At 44.7% G+C, this 17,802-nt stretch overlaps 1 protein-coding gene across 2 annotated transcripts in view; it reads right to left on the reverse strand.

Moving 5' to 3' along the window:
• STK32B (serine/threonine kinase 32B) overlaps window positions 1–14,117 on the reverse strand; it is a gene marked incomplete at its 3' end in the record, with an annotated part of 359,900 nt that extends 345,783 nt beyond the window's left edge. For both annotated transcript variants that reach the window (XM_079701554.1, XM_079701553.1), the window contains exon 1: window positions 14,015–14,117. In XM_079701554.1, coding sequence (XP_079557680.1) covers window positions 14,015–14,066 — 52 coding nt within the window. In that variant the 5' untranslated portion in view covers window positions 14,067–14,117. The remainder of the gene's footprint in view (window positions 1–14,014) is intronic.
• Window positions 14,118–17,802: the final 3,685 nt, after the last annotated feature.

A 17,802-nucleotide genomic window follows, 5' to 3' on the forward strand; every position in this document is an offset into this window, starting at 1 on the left:
GGCTCCTGCAACTGGGTAGATGATAGTACTGTGTGTACACTAAGCTCGGAAACTCTGAAAAACACATGAGTTTGATTGAGGTCATTTTGAATTTGAGGTATTAAATCTTCTGAGACATCCAAGTGAAAATATATACACAGGCACACAGACTGGGAGCCCAGGGGAGAAATGTGAATTAAGGAAATAAATTACTGAGTCACTGTTTTAGAGGAATAGGCACCAGTTACTCATGTGCTGTCTCTCAGCTCCAAATCCACTGCTTTGTAACACTGGACAGGACCCTGTGGACGTTTATTTCCAGCTGGCTTCTTGTTCGCCATGGCCAATAGAGGGCACAACTGAGACACTGCCGGTCCAGAGTGGGAGGAAGGGACGTCCCTTTTTCTTCCAGTGTGCTGCTTTCCACGTGCTGCAGTAGGCTGGGGTGCAGGGGACCTGGTAGCCCTTATCTCAGCGGCCCTCCTGCACAAGCTGCAGCCAGCATCCTCCGGCAAGCTTCTGTGCCACCCAGTAGGATGCCTGTTCCTCTGACAACCAGGCCCTCCCAAAGAGATGTGAAACAGCCTAGATGGAGAGCGAAGCCCTCTTCTAGGTTTCTGAGTTCTTTCCTTGTTAACTCACCCTCAGCCCTAGCGGGAGCAGCTGTTTTCCTGAAATTGCTACTTCTGGATCTCCTAGAGTCCTGAATCCTTTTCGAAGTTAACCTTTTGACTAGATGACAGTCCTTTGTACTACATTTTCCCTTTTTGACATTGCTTTGGTCTCCTGACTGCACTCAGACTGGTACAGAGTGACTGAACATGTAGGGGTTGGCAATCTTACCTGGAGAGACAGTACAGAGAGCTAAGGAAGAGGTACAAGGGCTCAGTATTGAGGAATTCCAAGATTTACTGCAAGGGGGAGGAAGCTGAACTTGCAAAGAAGTTGGAGAAGGAACAGCCAATGAACGGCATAAAGGACTTAGAAAGGGAAATCAAAAAATAGGAGACAATATTTGCAACACATATAACTGACAAAGAAGAGTTATCTAGAATATGTAAAGAACAAATCAATCCAAAAAGGCAGACTTCTAGAAGAAAAATTAACAAAGCTATGAACAGGCACTTCACAAAAGTGGGAATGAAATATATAAAGAAACCTCAACCTGTTAGTGAGGAAATGCAATTTAAAACAACAGTAAGATACCATTTTATGCTCATTCGATCGGCGAATATGAAAAAGTCCATAATACTAAATATTGGCAAGGAAGGAAAGGTGTGTGGTCCTACAGGGTAGCCATGAGCCACATGTGGCTTTTGAGCACTTTAAATGTAGCTAGTCCAAATTGAGACGCGTTGTTACTGTAAAATACATACCCAATTTCAAAGATTTAGTATGAATAAAAGGATGTAAAATATCTCAATAATTTTGACATTGAAATTAAAATATTTTAGTTATGTTAGGGTAAATAAAGTATATTATTAAGTTCACCTAATCCTTTTTACCTTTATAATGTCACTAGTAGAAATTTTTAAATTACAAATGTGGCTTGCATTTGGTGACTTCATCATATTTCTTTACAACAATACTGATGTAGAGCAATGGAAGTGTCTATACATGGCTAATCAGAGTGTAAATTGGTACAACTACTTTGTAAAACAATTTGCCATTATCTAACAAAGTTGAACATACACCTATTCTATGACCCAGCCATTTTCCTAATTGTATATGTTCTAGAGAAACTCTTGCGTATGTGCACCAGGAGATATATACAAAATTGTTCATAGCAGCATTGCTCATAATAGCCAAAAACTAGAAATAGTACAAATGTCCACTGTCAGTAGGAAGGATAAAATTCACGGTGCAGTCACATGATGGAACATTATACATTGGTGAAAATCAAGAGAGTACAGCTATACACAGCGTGGGTGAATCTTAAAAACTCAATCTTGAACAAAAACTGCAAAGTACAGAAGAATACATAAAACGTGGTACCATTTTTATAAATTTCATAAAGCAATAACAATTAAACACTGTATGGTTAGGAATGAGAAAGTGTGGGAAAGGGGATGGAGTCAGGGAGAAGCCCAGGGAGCTCCAAAAGTACAAGACAGGCTCTACTCTTCAGTTGGATCATGAGTTTATGCATGAGCTCATTTTCTTATTTCCAAGAAAGAAAAGACTTACAATCATATGCTAGTTTTAAGAACCAAATGATCATGGTGACTACTCAGAGCTATTTCACTGAAATGATGAAGCCAATGTAGTGAGTTAAGGACCAAGTTATCATGAGAAAGTGAGGACACCAAGAGAAGACTGTTTTGGGGGGAAGTATGGTTGTGAAAGTGAGGCGTGTTGGGTGGTAGACCTAAGGTGACACGGGTACCAGGGAGAGCTTATTATTAAAATAGAAGGCATTATGCACAGATAAACACTGAGGAGAGGACTTCTGCTTCTGGTCGACTAGAGTGTTTCTGGTCAACCCTCCTGCTAATAAGAACTATGATAACTGTACAAAATATATATTTTAAAATCTATTTGAAGGACTCATAGAGCTATCAAAGGAGTAAGGAGCTGCAGGTTGAATATCGATGAAAAAGAAAAGCCCAAAGAGATGGGTCCAGCACTGAGATCACTCTTCCTCAAGAGGTATCTGCCAAATCTGAAAACAGCTTTCAGGAGGCTAAGAAGTCACACAGGGTTTGGAAGACCTCACAGGCTTTAGGGACAGGACACACACTAAAAATCAGAGTCTACCAAAAAGGAAGAGGCTTGGTACACTCTGCACTTCCCGTAAGGAGGCCAAAGGGCTTTGTTCCAGCAATGAGTATGAAATGGATGAGAACTGTCCTCACAGGACGTCTCATCATCTCAATCTCTGTGAGGATTGAGATCAAAAGCAATTCCTGGCGCTCCAGCTTAGACGCCTACAAAAAGCGAAAAGAAAACCTTTCTAAGGAAACATAACATCATCCAAAGCTTCAAATTATTTCTCTAAATAATGTTTCCTAAATAATGCCCAGCATGTCATTAAGAAAACAACAACCAGGTAAATGAGAAAACAAAGATGTCTAAAAGGAAACAATTGTCAGTAAAAATAGAAGGTTACGGGCTTCCCTGGTGGTACAGTGGTTGAGAGTCCGCCTGCCGATGCAGGGGACACGGGTTCGTGCCCCAGTCCGGGAAGATCCCACATGCCGCGGAGCGGCTGGGCCCGTGAGCCATGGCCGCTGAGCCTGCGCATCCGGAGCCTGTGCTCCGCAACGGGAGAGGCCACAACAGTGAGAGGCCCGCGTACCGCAAAAAAAAAAAAAAAAGAAGGTTACCAAATAACGGAGTTATCAAACATGTCTTCTAAGTAAACGTGATTGATAGGTTTAAATAATAATTAAAAATAATTAAAAAGCAAGTTTTGAGAATTTCAGCAGAGGTGAAAGCCATAAAAGAGAACCAAATGTTGATTCTAGAACTGAAAAGTGCAACAATGAATATTAAGAACTTGAAAGTTATACTTCATAGCAGATAGAGAGACCTGAAGTGATTACAAAAGAAATAGGGTAGAAGAAAATATTCGGACTAAAAACAAAGAGAAAGAAAAGAGTTTTTTAAAATACAGAAATATTGTCAGAGCCATACGAGGCATAGTGATAAGGCCTAATATCTGTGCAATTTGAGTTTGATAATGTGAAGGGAAAGAAAATGTCAGAAGTGATATTAGAAGACAAAATAAGAATCCCACAAAAATAACAATGCCACTCAAGCACAGATACAAGAAGCAAGAGCCACAGGAGGTAATGGCCAGAATGCCAGACCTATGCAAACCGTAATTAAATTTCTGATTTAATTTCTGATTTAAATTTTATAGCAAAATATAAAATTCTTAAAAGCAGCAAGACAAAACATGTCAGCTGAAAAGGAGCAAAAACTAGTACTGACAGTCGTCTTTTAATCAGAAACAATAAAAACCACAAGACAATAGAATCATCTTCAAAATGCTGAAGGAAAAAGCTGCCGATACAGATTTGATATCCAGAAAAATAATAATTCATAAGCAAAGTTTAAATGAAGACATTTTCAGACAAATAAAAAGTGAGATTTGTCACCAGAAGTCATACACTAAAGGGAATGCTAAAGAAAATATTTCAGGCAAAATGAAGATAATTCCAATGGAAACTTCCAAGTGAAGGAAGAAATAATGAGCAGAATATGTGGGTAAATATAATCAATGATCAAAGATTCTATCTCAAAAATCTAGAAAAAGAACTGTAAGTTAAACCAAAATGTACGTAGGAGAAAATTAAAAAGAACATAAACCGGTAACTCATAGCAAACAAATAATAATTAAGAAAGCCAAGGGTATTTTTAAATCTAAAAAACTGATAAACCCAAGCAAGACCAATCAAAGAATAAATTAAGGAGGGAGAAAACACAAATTACCAAAATCAGAATTAAAAAAGAAGATATCATTACAGATCCTACAAACACTGAAAAGATTAAGAAGATATTATGAACATTTGGCCCATACATGTGAAACTTAGAAATAATAACAATCCTAAACAAACTCTTACAGAGAATTGCAAGAAAAGGTATACTTCCAAATTCTTTTAATGAGGCCAAAATAACCTTGATACAAAAAACTAATAAAGATGGGCTTCCCTGGTGGCACAGTGGTTAAGAATCCACCTGCCAATGCATGGGACACGGGTTCAAGCCCTGGTCCAGGAAGACCCCACATGCCGCGGAGCAACTAAGCCTGTGAGCCACAACTACTGAGCCCGCGTACCTAGAGCCCATGCTCCTCAACAAGAGAAGTCACCACGATGAGACGCCCGTGCACCGCAACAAAGAGTAGCCCCTGCTCACCACAACTAGAGAAAGCCTGCGTGCAGCAACAAAGACACAACACAGCCAAAAATAAATAAAATAAATAAATTTATTTTTTTTAAACTAATAAAGACATTAAGGGGGTGGGGGAGGGAAGTACTGGGAGTTTGGGATTAGTAGATGCAAACTATTATATATAGAATGGATAAACAACAAGGTCCTATTGTAGAGCACAGGGAACTATATTCAATATCCTGTGATAAGCCATAATGTAAAAGAATATGAAAAAGAATAAATATATATAACTGAGTCACTTTGCCATACAGCAGAAATTAACACATTGTAAATCAACTATACATCAATAAAATTTTTTTAAAAAGACATTAAAAGTGTGCTCTTTCTTGCTCTTCTCTGGAAGAGTTTGTGGAAGATTATCATTATTATTATTTCTACCATTTGGAAGAATTCACCTATGAAGACATCTGGGCCTAGATTTCCCTTTACAAGAAAATTTTTACTACAGGTTCAATTCCTTAATAGGTATAGAATTATTCTAATAATTAAATTCCCCTTGTATTATTTTTGCTAAGTTGTGTTTTCCAAAGTAGTTATTTTATCCAAATTTCAAATGTATTGGCATACTGTTCATAATATCCTCTTATGAAAAATTTATAAACAAAATATTACCAAATCAAATCTAATAATATATCACATCATGAGAAAGTGGGTTTTATGCCAAGAATGAAAGGTTGATTTATTATTTAAGAATACTCTAAAAATTTGATTCTTCACCTAGTCAGATAAAGAAAAAGGAGAAAAACCACATATTATCTCAACAGATGGAGAAAAAGCATTTACTTAAATTCAACCCTCACTGATAATAAAACCTCCCAGCAAATCAGGATAGAAGGAAAATAACATGATAAAGCGTATCTACAATAACAATACAGCTAACATAATAATTAACTGTAAAATAGTGAATGCTCTCTGCCTGAGGGAGAGCTGGTTTTGGTAAGTGTGCCAGTCAGGACAGGCTGTGTTATACTACAGTAACAAGCAGCCCCAAATCTCAGTGCCTTCAAAGAGCAGAAGTGTCTGTCTCACTGATGCCATGTCCCAGGTCAGGTGGGCTGGTAGTCGGTGCGGCCTCCGTGCCACGTTGCACTCACTCTGGGAGCCAGGCTGAAGTAAGTTCCACCATCCAGAACATTGTGGTTGCCCAGAGCTAGAGACATACCTAGTTCGTAAATACTTTTTCCAAGATGTGACACACATTGCCTCTGCTCACATTGACCAAAGCGAGTCACATGTTCCCACAGAACTGCAACGGGACAAGGAAGGCCAATTCTTTGCATGGAAATAAACAGGGATGGGATATGGGTGAACAGTGGTAAAGCCCCACATTGAGAGAATGGGGCCTATTTGTATTACTGACTTCACAGATGGAAAGAGGAACCAGAGGCCAGACTCCTCAGTGAATAAGGACACTCCAAGAAGGTCAGAAAAACCAAGGGCTGAAAGGAGTTAGACTGCAGCATCAGTAACAATATCGGTCTTCACTTTTTCCTTGGTTGGCTCTGGCTAATAAGCCTGATTTTCTCTTCTTGGTAGTTCTGGTGCACAATTCTCCCCTGGTATCCTAAACTGTTTGTCCCCATTGTTGTCTGCAGGAGAATATCCATTTAGGGTGTCAGGACTCTCACTGCTCTTTGTAGAACAGTTTTTCCATCTCTGTCTGTAATAGCTCAGAGCCCAGATTTTAGATAACTGAGTATTGCTAAGAATATTTTGTTCCTACCAATTCTCTCAGGAGAATGCCTAAGCTCAGTGCTAGCTTATGCTGATTGATCCTTCTAAAACACCGGTCCTTCTTCTCTCAAGGCATTTAAACCCTTCCCTCAAGACTCATCATAAATCCTGTTGCCATCCTAACACCCTATCCACTCCAGCTCATATTGTGAGAGCCATCTCCCCTCTCCACCCTTTTGCTGTCCCATAAAAGAGGGATTTTTGTCTTACCCAGAAAGCACTAGGGGAAAGATCTGCCTTCTCTCTCCATGGGAAGAGAAGTGATAGCCCAGATCATGACATACAAGAGTCCGATATCCATTGATCATTACAGGTTGCCATTTTTTGGAAATTTCTTGGGTTTCTCTGTGACTGGGAACCACGGTCCCAGAGCCCACCTTACAGACTCAATTCTCTGCCCAAGCAAGTCTCAAGCTTGAAATTAAGGGACAAGAATAGAAAGGCCATTCTGGACTCAAATCCAAGTCAGTTCTCCAAACCAACTTTATTAATAATACACCTGAAATGTCTTCGTTTGTTTCTCAACAGCTTCTGAACTCAGAAGAATAGAAGAAATTGGCCCCCAATAAGTTATTACTTTCATCTCTCATTCAACAAAGAGCTGCCATAGGCCTTCACTGGCCCCATTCTAGGCCTTGCAGATACCAACATGAAAAGGAAAGAATTGCTGCTCTTCAGGAAGTCACAGTCTAGTGCAGAAGTGGATATGCAACAAAATAAACAAGGAATGTTCCATGTTTCAAGGAACACAAAAATAATAGTCACTGGAGTAGATGCTTCTGTTTGTTTTTACCTGCCTGACCCAGGGTCCACTTCTCTTCTTCTGTTGATACTCCAATATTCCTTGAGAATATTCTTCACATATCTTCTTTGTCCCAATGCCTCAAGGGGAACCAATGCCACCCCCTGAATCCAAGGGTGGGCATGAGATCCAGCCCGGCCAGTTAGAGCCTCAGTCTCCCTGGTCACAGCCATTGGTGCAGGAATGGCCCAAGACCTCATGAGAACCCATCGGAACTAATCCTGGGATGTTCTCTGCAACGACGGTGAAAAAGACACTCCCTTTTGCACACTTGGAATTGTGAGGCTGTGAGCCTGGGGGTGGTAAGGGCCTCATGAGGAGAGAGCCTGCTTGGAGACACACAGAGGAGAGAATCCAAGGAGGAAGATTTCTCATGATAGTATTCAGGAACTTGGTTCCAGCCACAGCTGATGAGACTTACACCTCCATTCATTCATTTATTGATTTGTCCATCAAAAATTTATTGAGCATCTATTATGTTCCAGGTGTTTTAGGGCCTGGGGACACAGCAGTGAATCAATCACACCACATCCCTACTTTAAGGAGCTTGTAACTACTTAGGAGGAGACCAATGCACAAAAAATGATGCCCATGTTGGGCTTCCCTGGTGGCGCAGTGGTTGAGAGTCCGCCTGCTGATGCAGGGGACGCAGGTTCGAGCCCCGGTCCGGGAAGATCCCACATGCCGCGGAGTGGCTGGGCCCGTGAGCCATGGCCGCTGAGCCTGCGCTCCCGGAGCCTGTGCTCCGCAATGGGAGAGGCCACAACAGTGAGAGGCCCGCGTACCGCATTAAAAAAAAAAAAAAAAAAATGATGCCCATGTTAACAGGATCACTCTGGCTGCTGCATGGAGGTGCCACTGAAGAGGGGAAGGGTAAAAGTAAGCAGACCAGTTAAGGAAGTTATTGTAACAACCTAAGCAAGAGAGGTGACGCTGGCTTGGACCAGAATGGAAGTGATGAGAAGTGGCCAGAGCCAATTAATTCCCTTTAAAGGAACTCATGCTGCTTTTCTGTCACTTGCAGCTGAAGGAGGTTGGCATGCTCTATTCCATCTACTTTCAGGTGCCACCCACATTAAATGCACTATTACTTTATGTGCCACCAAGAAGGAAGAAATGCTGCCAATTAATCTACGATGTGATTCTTTTGCGTCCCTTAAAAGAGTTCCTTTAGACCTTTCATATATGATGTTAGTATGAACAACTGTGACCATGTACAAACAATGAAATTACATCACAAGTACCACCATGACCAGCAGTGATCATAAAGCACATCCCAATTTCAGAAATGTTAAAACATGGGAAAGTGTGTGCGTTATAGCCAATGAAATCCATTAGTGTGTATACTTATGTCTGACTTTATAGAGATGATTAATACATGGTTTATCCTTATGAAGTCCGTATTTATTTTCTAGGAGGGTTGAAAGGTATAAATGCATCCTACAATTCATTTCTACTTAACCATCTCAGATTGATTTATGGTAATTTTCTTAATCCCCCATGTACAAGACAAATCAAAATGAACTTTCAATTGAGGTGTAGATCTTAAAATCTAAGCTTTACATTCTAGACTCCTGCATTAGACACACACATGCCTGATACACATATGGACACCAAGCCCATAAGCCCACATCCCTTACATGGCCTCTCTCCAGTCTCTACTTCTGTACGTACTCTATATATAAAGAACAAAGTGCATTCAAAGCAACTCCAAACTTTCTCAGAATATGTTTGGTTTCCACCTTTTGCACAAGCCACAACTGGTACAAGGATGAAAAGGCAATGTATAACATAAATGAGCTTGCCCCAAGTTCTAAAAAAGTTGAGACAAAGTTGGAAGTGAATCCTGCCCCATTAATAGATTTCAACCACTTTGTGAATCACAATGACAGGGACACCCCAGGTTCAAAAGACTGTCTCCAAGTGAAGCATGATTGCAACTTCAGGGAGTGATTTTTTAAATTGCCTTTGTTATCTGACTGTGTTAGTCAGATAACAAAGGCAATTTTGTTGTATATTTGTTGTATATTTATGTTAACCAAGAAGATGCTTTCATGTTCTACGCTGCATGTGAAGTTACCTGGCCCAACAATAATACAGAAGTTACATTTCTTTTTAAATGTCCCTTTAACTCCTAACAATCTAAAATGAGAATACCCAGAGCTGTTTACAAGGTTGTGAAACTGATATCCTCAAATGTGGGTACAGGCCATAAATTGATACAACATTGATATTAAAAAAAAAAAAAACCTTTTGGAAACATAATTTAAGAACATGTTTCGGGAGTCCTAGAAGTTATTCAATCCTTTCGATCCAGTAATCTCACTCATTGCACCTCATTTTAAGGAATTCACTTAAAAGAAGAAAAATGCTTTACGTATAAAATTTTCAGGCAACTTACTTATAAAGATGAAACACTGAAAACAGCCTGCATGTCTAACAACAAGAAAACATTTAAGTTACAATAGTTCCATCAGATGGAATATTATAGTCCATTAAAATGTTAATTTTGAAGACATTATAGCAACATAAACTACTTCAAACATGATGCTAAGAGAAAAAGCAGAAATCATTTTGTGTGGCAAGTGTACCCTTATGTAAAAATGTCTAGACACAGATTAGGACAGTAAAGGAAAAAAAACTTAAAAACAATTTTGACACGAATTTGGAAAGGGAGATGATTTTGCTTTCATTCCCAGAATTTGCATTATGATATGACAGCTCAACAAAATGTTTTTTGAAGATGGTAGCTGATTATTGTAAATGATCAAGTGCCGTCAGGATGCACTGTTACTATCTTCCTATAGACGTTTGCATAAAGAGACCTCTATCAGAGCCCGATCTGTGTGCTAGTCTCATTCTGCGCTGGTCCTACATATCTATGAGGGATGAATTTTCCTGTAGGTCCTCAGGGGTGGCACAGGAAACAGTGTTAGGTACCAGACTCTGGAGTTAAACAGCCCTGGGGGTTTAACTCATGAGTCCGAGCTCATCCATACACAGGCCATGGGACCCTGGGCAGTTTTCCGGAGGTCCTCTGTAAACTCTCTAGTAAAATGCAGATTCTGAGACCTCCCTGGCTGAATTGTGATAATGATTCCCAATTAGGTATGAAAAGGAGTCCACACAATGCATCACTAAGTTACAGTTTTTAATATTATCTGGATGCAAGTTAAGTGTTTGCCATCAGAATGTAGACAGTTATGGTACAATTACACAATGGCAAATTTTCAGCTATAGTTTAGCTTTAAATTATTTACAAATCAGATTCGTTCTGGTTGTGTAGGTATCTGCATCTTCAACCACTCAGCAACTCTGGTTTGGGAGAGCATGTTCGGTCACCGGACCATGTCACTGCCCTGCTTAAAATCCTTCCGTGACTACATATGTCCATAAGGTCAATTCCAAATACATGGCCACTGGGCCCTTTAAGGCCAGCCCAGCACTCAGCGTTCATCTCCTGTAGCTTCCAGCCTCACACACCACATTGCAGGAGTACTAAAGTCCCCACAATCTCCCCAAAGAGCCATGTTTATTCTTTACCATCTGTCTTTGCACATTCTGTTCCCTCCCTCTGAAACACCCTTCCCCTATCTACCAACCTCTCCTTCCTGGGAACTTCTACCATTTCTGCAAGACTCAGTCTAACAGGAAGTCTTCTCTGACCCCTCCTCTCTGCCCCAGGGTTAGGGCACCTCCTGTAGGATACCACAGTCCCCTGAGCTCTCTTACATTGTCCTGGCTGTTTATCTGCTCTGTGAGCTCCCTGAGGGTTAGAACGTTGCCTTCGTCTTCTCCATATTCCTGCTGCCCAGCACAGGGGTGCGTGCAGAAAAGATGACCAGTACATGCCTATGAAATAAGCGAACCAATTGGCGGCAAATAACAGTGTGTTACTTTCACAGGTATTGACACATATGCTGGCAAAATCAAACAAGTTAATGTTTCACTGAGCTGGAAGCCAGCAAAATGAGGAGAGTCCTAACCTTGTATTTCAACCAGGCAGTTGACCTTGAGCCCGACCACTTTTGGAATGAGGAACAACAGCAGGAAAATCAAAAGGTTGGCTACGCCAGATATAACTATTTTGCCAACAGATATTTAAAGCATATTTTCTGGGATAAAGGATAGAGACAGTTGTCGATATAAGGGAAGCAAATTTACTCTGCAAATAAAAGAGAAAGACACTAAAAAATTACCTAAAGCATGACCTTTGACCCAGGCTACTACCACGAACCTCTAAAATTGGGAGTGATGCATAAGTTTGTGCTTTCTTCTGGGAAAGGAGTCCGTGGTTTTCATCAAAGGATCCTGTTATGGACCGAAATGTGTCCCCTCCAAACTTCAGATGCTGAAGCTCTAGCCTCCAACATGACTATGTTTGGAGAGAGGGCTTTTAAGGAGATAATTAGCATTCAGTGAGGTCATAAGGGTGAGGCCCTAACCCTGTGGGACAGGCGTTCTTATAAGAAGAGGAAGAGCCACCAGAGATCTCTCTCTATCTCCTTGAGCACACAGGTCATGTGAGGACCCAAGGAGAAGGAGGCTGTCTGCAAGCCAAGGAGAGAGCCCTCACCAGAAACCAACCCTGAAGGCCCCTTGATCTTGGACTTCCAGCCTCCATAACAGTGAGAAAATAAATTTCTGTTGTTTAAGCCACCACCAACAACAAATTCTTTTGTTTAAGCATCTGGGGTATCTTGTGAATGCTTTCTTTTTTTTTCTTTTTTTTTTTTTGTGGCCATGTCACGCAGCTTATGGGAGTTTAGTTCCCTGACCAGGGATCGAACCCAGGCCCTCGGCAGTGAGGGTGCAGAATCCTAACCACTGGACCACCAGGCAGTTCCACATCTGGGGTATCTTGTTATAGCAGCCTGAGCAGACTAATATAGGTCCGTTCCCCAAAATAGACAGGAAACCTTTGACTGATTGAGAACAGAAAGTTTTTGGCCCAAGTCATCCTCTCCATCTGTCAATGAGTGTATCTTCTCATAGGGTCTGAGCACCCCTGAATGTAACCTCACAGGACAGAAGTTCTCCCAAAGGGACAGGCCTGCCCCACATCCCCCCCACGCAGGATGTGTTCCTAGCAGAGCACATATTTAAATATTGATTTAAGTGTCAAGATCACTTTGGCTTTCATAGAGCAATTCAGGGTCATTATGAACTTGACTGGGGAAGAGTTCAGCTACATGGTGTCCAAATGCTTCCTGGGATACACGAGAGCCTCCCCCACTCACCTGGCTACCTCTTGTCTGTCCACTCCTGGCTCCCTATCTACCTGTGCTCCAGACTAAACAACCAGGAAGGGCTTAGCCTTCCTTGGGTCTCCAAGCCCCTGCACTGGTCTCACTCACTGCCCTTATCACCATGGATGGTACTCAGTGCCACTAGACTAGGGACTCCTTTAAGAAAGGACCAAATGGGCCTGACTCAATTACATTGACTGTATTCAGGTATTCTTTTCAGAGGGACTGCCAGGGTGAGCGTTTGACTACCACCCACAGCCTTGGTAGATTTAGAGATCATGACTGATGCCCTCAAGCCTATTCCTGGGCACAAGAAGCACTGCCTCCAGGGCAGACTGTCCAGCCTCAAAGCCAGCTTTGACTAGGACACATCTCTTTCTTCAACTGTAAAATGGAACAACAAAAGTACCCACTTCATACGGTTGCCATGAGGCCTGAGTGAGCACATGTAAAGTCCTAGAACACTGGCTGGCACGTGGACTATGCTCAGTAGACCTGGCTCTCATTTGGGGGCACAGTGGAGACTGGAGAAACCAGTGCAATAGGAAACCGAGCTTTTAGAGGCACAGTTAACACATAAACAACACTGTGCAGAGCTCTGTAACTTATTATATTTACAAGGCACTTCTCACATGAATTACCAGTGGTTAAGCTTCAAATGACCCCCTAAGGTAGTAAGCGGTTATCGTAAGTCTCTTCTCCTAGGTGAAACAAAGGTTTCAGAGAGGTTAAGGAAGTTGCCCACAGACACACAGCGCTGGAAAAGGGTTTCTGCTATTCCAAATACGAAGCTCTACCGATCTGAGCCACAAGAACCCAGTTCTGGAGTTTAGATGAGGTTGGACAGCCTACACCACTCCTCCACCTGGGAGGCTGCCAACAGCGGGACGCCTTCCGCCCAGACACAGAGTTGAATCAAGAAAAGTTTCCCTAAGCTGTCCTGGGCGAATGAGGAGGGCAGCCTGGAACCTGCCCGTGCACAAGACCAAATGCGTAGTACACACACACACACACACAACGCTTCCTTCAGCCTCGGGCTCTAAAGGAGACCTCGGCTTCCCCGGAGCCCAAACAACATCCAGACTCGCCTCCGAAGTCAACTCATCCCTCCTGCTCCCCCAAGTGAAGCCTTCTGGTTCACTCTCCTCTCGGAATCCCCCGCCCGGGCTCGCGCTCGGCACCGTCCCGGCCCCTAAGGGGCACCGACGCGAGGAGTTGTTGCCTCTGTAGTAGCCCCTAGCCCGGCACGGGCCGGGCACACAGCCGACGCTCAGCCAAGGGTGCTGGAAGGAGGGATACCCGGCCGATGCCCGAGGGGGCAGCGCGGGGCAGGCGCCCCTCGCCCTCTTACCTTCCTCATTCTCGTCAAACACCGGGGGCTTGTGGGAGTGGTTCCCGCCCATATTCCGCCGCGGCGGCTGCCGCAGCTGCCGCTACTACATGCCCGGCCGCCGTGGTGTGGGTGCGGAATGTGCTGCGAGCGCCCAGCCCAGGCTGCAGCCGCGCGCCGAGCCGGAGGGGGCCGAGCGCCGCTCTGCGGCGGGAACCGCGCCCCCTCCTCCCGGGCGTCCCCCTGGAGGCGCTCTCCCGCCTCGCCCGCCGCTCCCTGGCCACGCTAGCTCTTCTGCCGCGCCCCTCGCTCGCGCCCGCCCTGGAACGCTGGAGCTCGCGGCGCGGGGGCCACCGAGGCGCGCTCCACGCGGGAGACTGGAGGCGGCGCGGGAAGAGGAGGAGGAGCAGGAGGGGAAGGAGGGAATGGGCGGGGGCTGCGCAGAGGGGGCGAGCGGGCGAGCGCAGCTCCGGGGGCTGCCTGAAGGAGAGGGCGCGGGCCGCCGCCTCCCCGCTGCACCCACCGGAGCTGAGCGCAGCGTCGGCCCGGAGGAGTCGGGGCGCTCCCTCCAGGCAGTAAGCGAGTCGTGAGCATCTACTGTGTGCCGGGCCTCAGTCAAGGGCTTTATAAACACAATCCCATGTCCCCTCTCAACAACCCAACGGTTAGAAAAAGCGTTGTTGCCCATTTTCGAGTCAGGTAGGGTTCAGGGGTAAAGGAGCTCTTCGGTCAGTAGTCAGTCGGTCCTGGCTACGAAGGGAGGCCCCCGGACGCCCTATTGGCCTTATTTGTCCACTCGGACTGAGACCCGGGCAGTGGTGTGTCTGCCAGTTCTGCAACACGCTCTTTCTTCTTAATGTTTTTCTAAATGTTTAATGAGTGAAAGTAGAGTTACCCTTTTGGACTCAGTCTAACCCCTTCATTCTCCAGTGGAAACTGAGTCCCCAAAGGGGCGTGGTTTGCCCCAAATCATTCTCCCTAGGAGTGGCTCTGCGTGGGCCTCGGGAGTCCCCTTGAAATTGAACTAAGGGCGGTTCGCATCTGGGACGGTGGGGTCCTGGCGGCGGGAGCTGGGGAGCCCAGACTGGGCACGGGGATGCTAATGACAGGGATACGATGGGTGTGCCCCAAAGCTCTCGTGGGGCGAGCGCGGACTCTCAGAGGGCGCTCCCTGAGGGACGCGCAGGTTACCCGCGCGGTGCAGTCCTGCCCGCCCAGGTGCCTGGTAGCCAGGAATCTCTGGCCACATCCTGCCATCTGCTGGGCGCCTTAAGTTACCGTCTGTGCTTTGGTGGAAAGCAGTGGTTCTTTTTATCTCCCTATCCTGTCTCCCCCACCCCCAAGCTGTCTCTGTCTCTTTGTCTGTCTCTTTCTGTGGGGGAGGAGGGAACGGAGGGAGTGTTTCTCTGTCTAACACAGCAAGAAAACTCCGAGAGACAACGGGGAGAGGTCGAGCAGACGGAGCCAGCCCCATCCAGCTAAAGTTTCAGGATTGGCCTAAACTGCTAGGCCTCAGGGATCAGACAAGCATCATTTACAGAACTGGTTCTACCACTTACAAGCTGTATGTGCCCCCACCTTCCAGCTCTCATCTGTGAAATGGGGAGGTTGATATTAACTCCCCAGCGTTGCTATGAGAATTATATCAGATAATATTTATAAAAGCAGGTAACAGGGCCTGGCATGTAACAAATGATCAATAACTATTTCTTGCTTTTCATTCTGCCCACAAGCATTGAGTGGCCAGTCTACACCAGGCAATGTACTTAACCAAGATAAAGGAGGTACAGCCCCTAGACCAAGAGGCAGGAGGAGGGATTGTAACAGGCATGAGTGCTGGGCCCTGTTCTTCCCAGATTTCATTCCACTTTGCCACTCTCTAGCAAGCTAACTTGGGTAAATTACTTAACCTCTACTGGCCTCAGTTTGTTCATCTGCAAAATGGGGATGATAATAGTATTTTTCCCCCCTCCTTGGGTTGTTATGCAGAATAAATGAATTGATGTTGATGTCTGGAACATAATAAGCACAACACAGGTGTTAGTTATTATCCTCAGTAATTAGCTATGGTGTAAACTGTACTGTTGGCTCACAATTTTTTCTTCTCCCCCTGTCCTTGATACTGCTCACTGGAATGAGGGGGCATTTCCTACTTTCCTACCACTGAGGTGGAGTGTGCCATAGGACTTACTTTGGCCAGTGGTCTATGGGAGGAAGTGACAGTGTGCCAGTTCTGAGTGACAGCCTTAAGATGTTGCATGTTTCATCTCTCTTGTCCTTTTGCCATCCACCACAAGAAGATCTGGCCCTGGGTAGCCTCTGTTCCCAGAATGAGAGACCCAAGGTGTACACCTGAACCCCATGTGTATCCTGAAGCAGAACTACAAGCTCACAAGCAAGAAAAATATGTTCTTGTAAGCCAGTGAGATTTTTTGGTGGTGGTGGGGGTTGCTGCGGGGGTGGTTGTTCCACAGCATTATCACAGAAAGAACTGACAGGGCTTCCCTGGTGGCGCAGTGGTTGAGAGTCCACCTGTCGATGCAGGGGATACAGGTTCGTGCCCCGGTCCAGGAAGATCCCACATGCCATGGAGTGGCTGGGCCCGTGAGCCATGGCCGCTGAGCCTGCGCGTCTGCAGCCTGTGCTCCACAACGGGAGAGGCCACAACAGTGAGAGGCCTGTGCACCGCAAAAAAAAAAAAAAAAAAAAGAAAGAACTGACAAATACATATATTCAATGAATAGTCATGCATGCAAAATCTCTAACTGCGATTTGTGTGGAAGGGATCCCAGGAGGCTACAGGAACACAGGAGGCACCTGTCCCAGCCCCGAGAGTCAGGGCAGGCGCAGGGTCCCCCAGAAAGGAGTCACGAGTGTTTGTTCCTTCACTTCCTCCTTTGTTGAACAAGCATTTTCTGAACACTTGCTGTGGGCCAGGCCCTGGGCTGGGTGCTGGAGACAGACCCAGCTATGAGTAAGACAGGGTCTGCTTCCATGAAGCTGAAGTTTAAAAGGCTGGTGAAGGACAAGGGCAACACTCACAGAGCGGGTCATACTCTGATTAGGGGGAGGGGGATAAGCACAGGCTGTGAAGGCAGAGGGGAGACCCCTGAATGGTTACCGAGTCCAAGTTCATACCACTCACCCCAGGACAGGCCAATAGAGAGACAGCTGTTGGGCAAGGACTGAGATGATGGTGGACTAGTGTCCTGAAAAACCATCTGCCCCAAGTTAGAATTCAGGCTTCTTTTATACTAAAAGGAGAGAGAGTGTATTTGGTTGTTGGAAACTTCTTGATGTCAGAATTCGTTGTTCTTGCAGTTGTCCAGTAGGTCAGGTCACGATGTTCCTATAACCTTCAACAAGGCAAATGTTATTCTCTGTTCTGCAACCTTTTATCTCTATATGAATGGAAAAGTGTTATACCTCTAAAATTCAGGGCCTTGAGAATGGGCAATCCTGTATATTCCAGGCCAAAGGCTACAAAAGCAATAGAATATAAAAGTTAAAGTAAAAGAAACAGATCCAATATGGAGTCAGATTTGTTCTTCCCTATTACAGAACCACACTCAAAGAAGCTGACAGGAGGGCGATGGCACATTAGCTGAGACCAGAAGGGCAAGGAAGAATCAGCCAGGTGGGAGAAGAGAGGGGCAACCAGGCAAAGTCCGGAGGCCAAGCGAGAAGGGCCTTGGCTGTTCCAGGTCGCTGGAGTGCAGTGACTGAGTGCAGGGGTGATCAGGATAGCAGCTGCTGCGTGCTGTATGGAGCACTCTCTGTGTGTCAGCTCCATGCCAGCACTTTGCAGG

This window comes from Hyperoodon ampullatus, assembly GCF_949752795.1.
Source record: "Hyperoodon ampullatus genome assembly, chromosome: 1".
Classification (NCBI taxonomy): Eukaryota; Metazoa; Chordata; class Mammalia; order Artiodactyla; family Ziphiidae; genus Hyperoodon; species Hyperoodon ampullatus.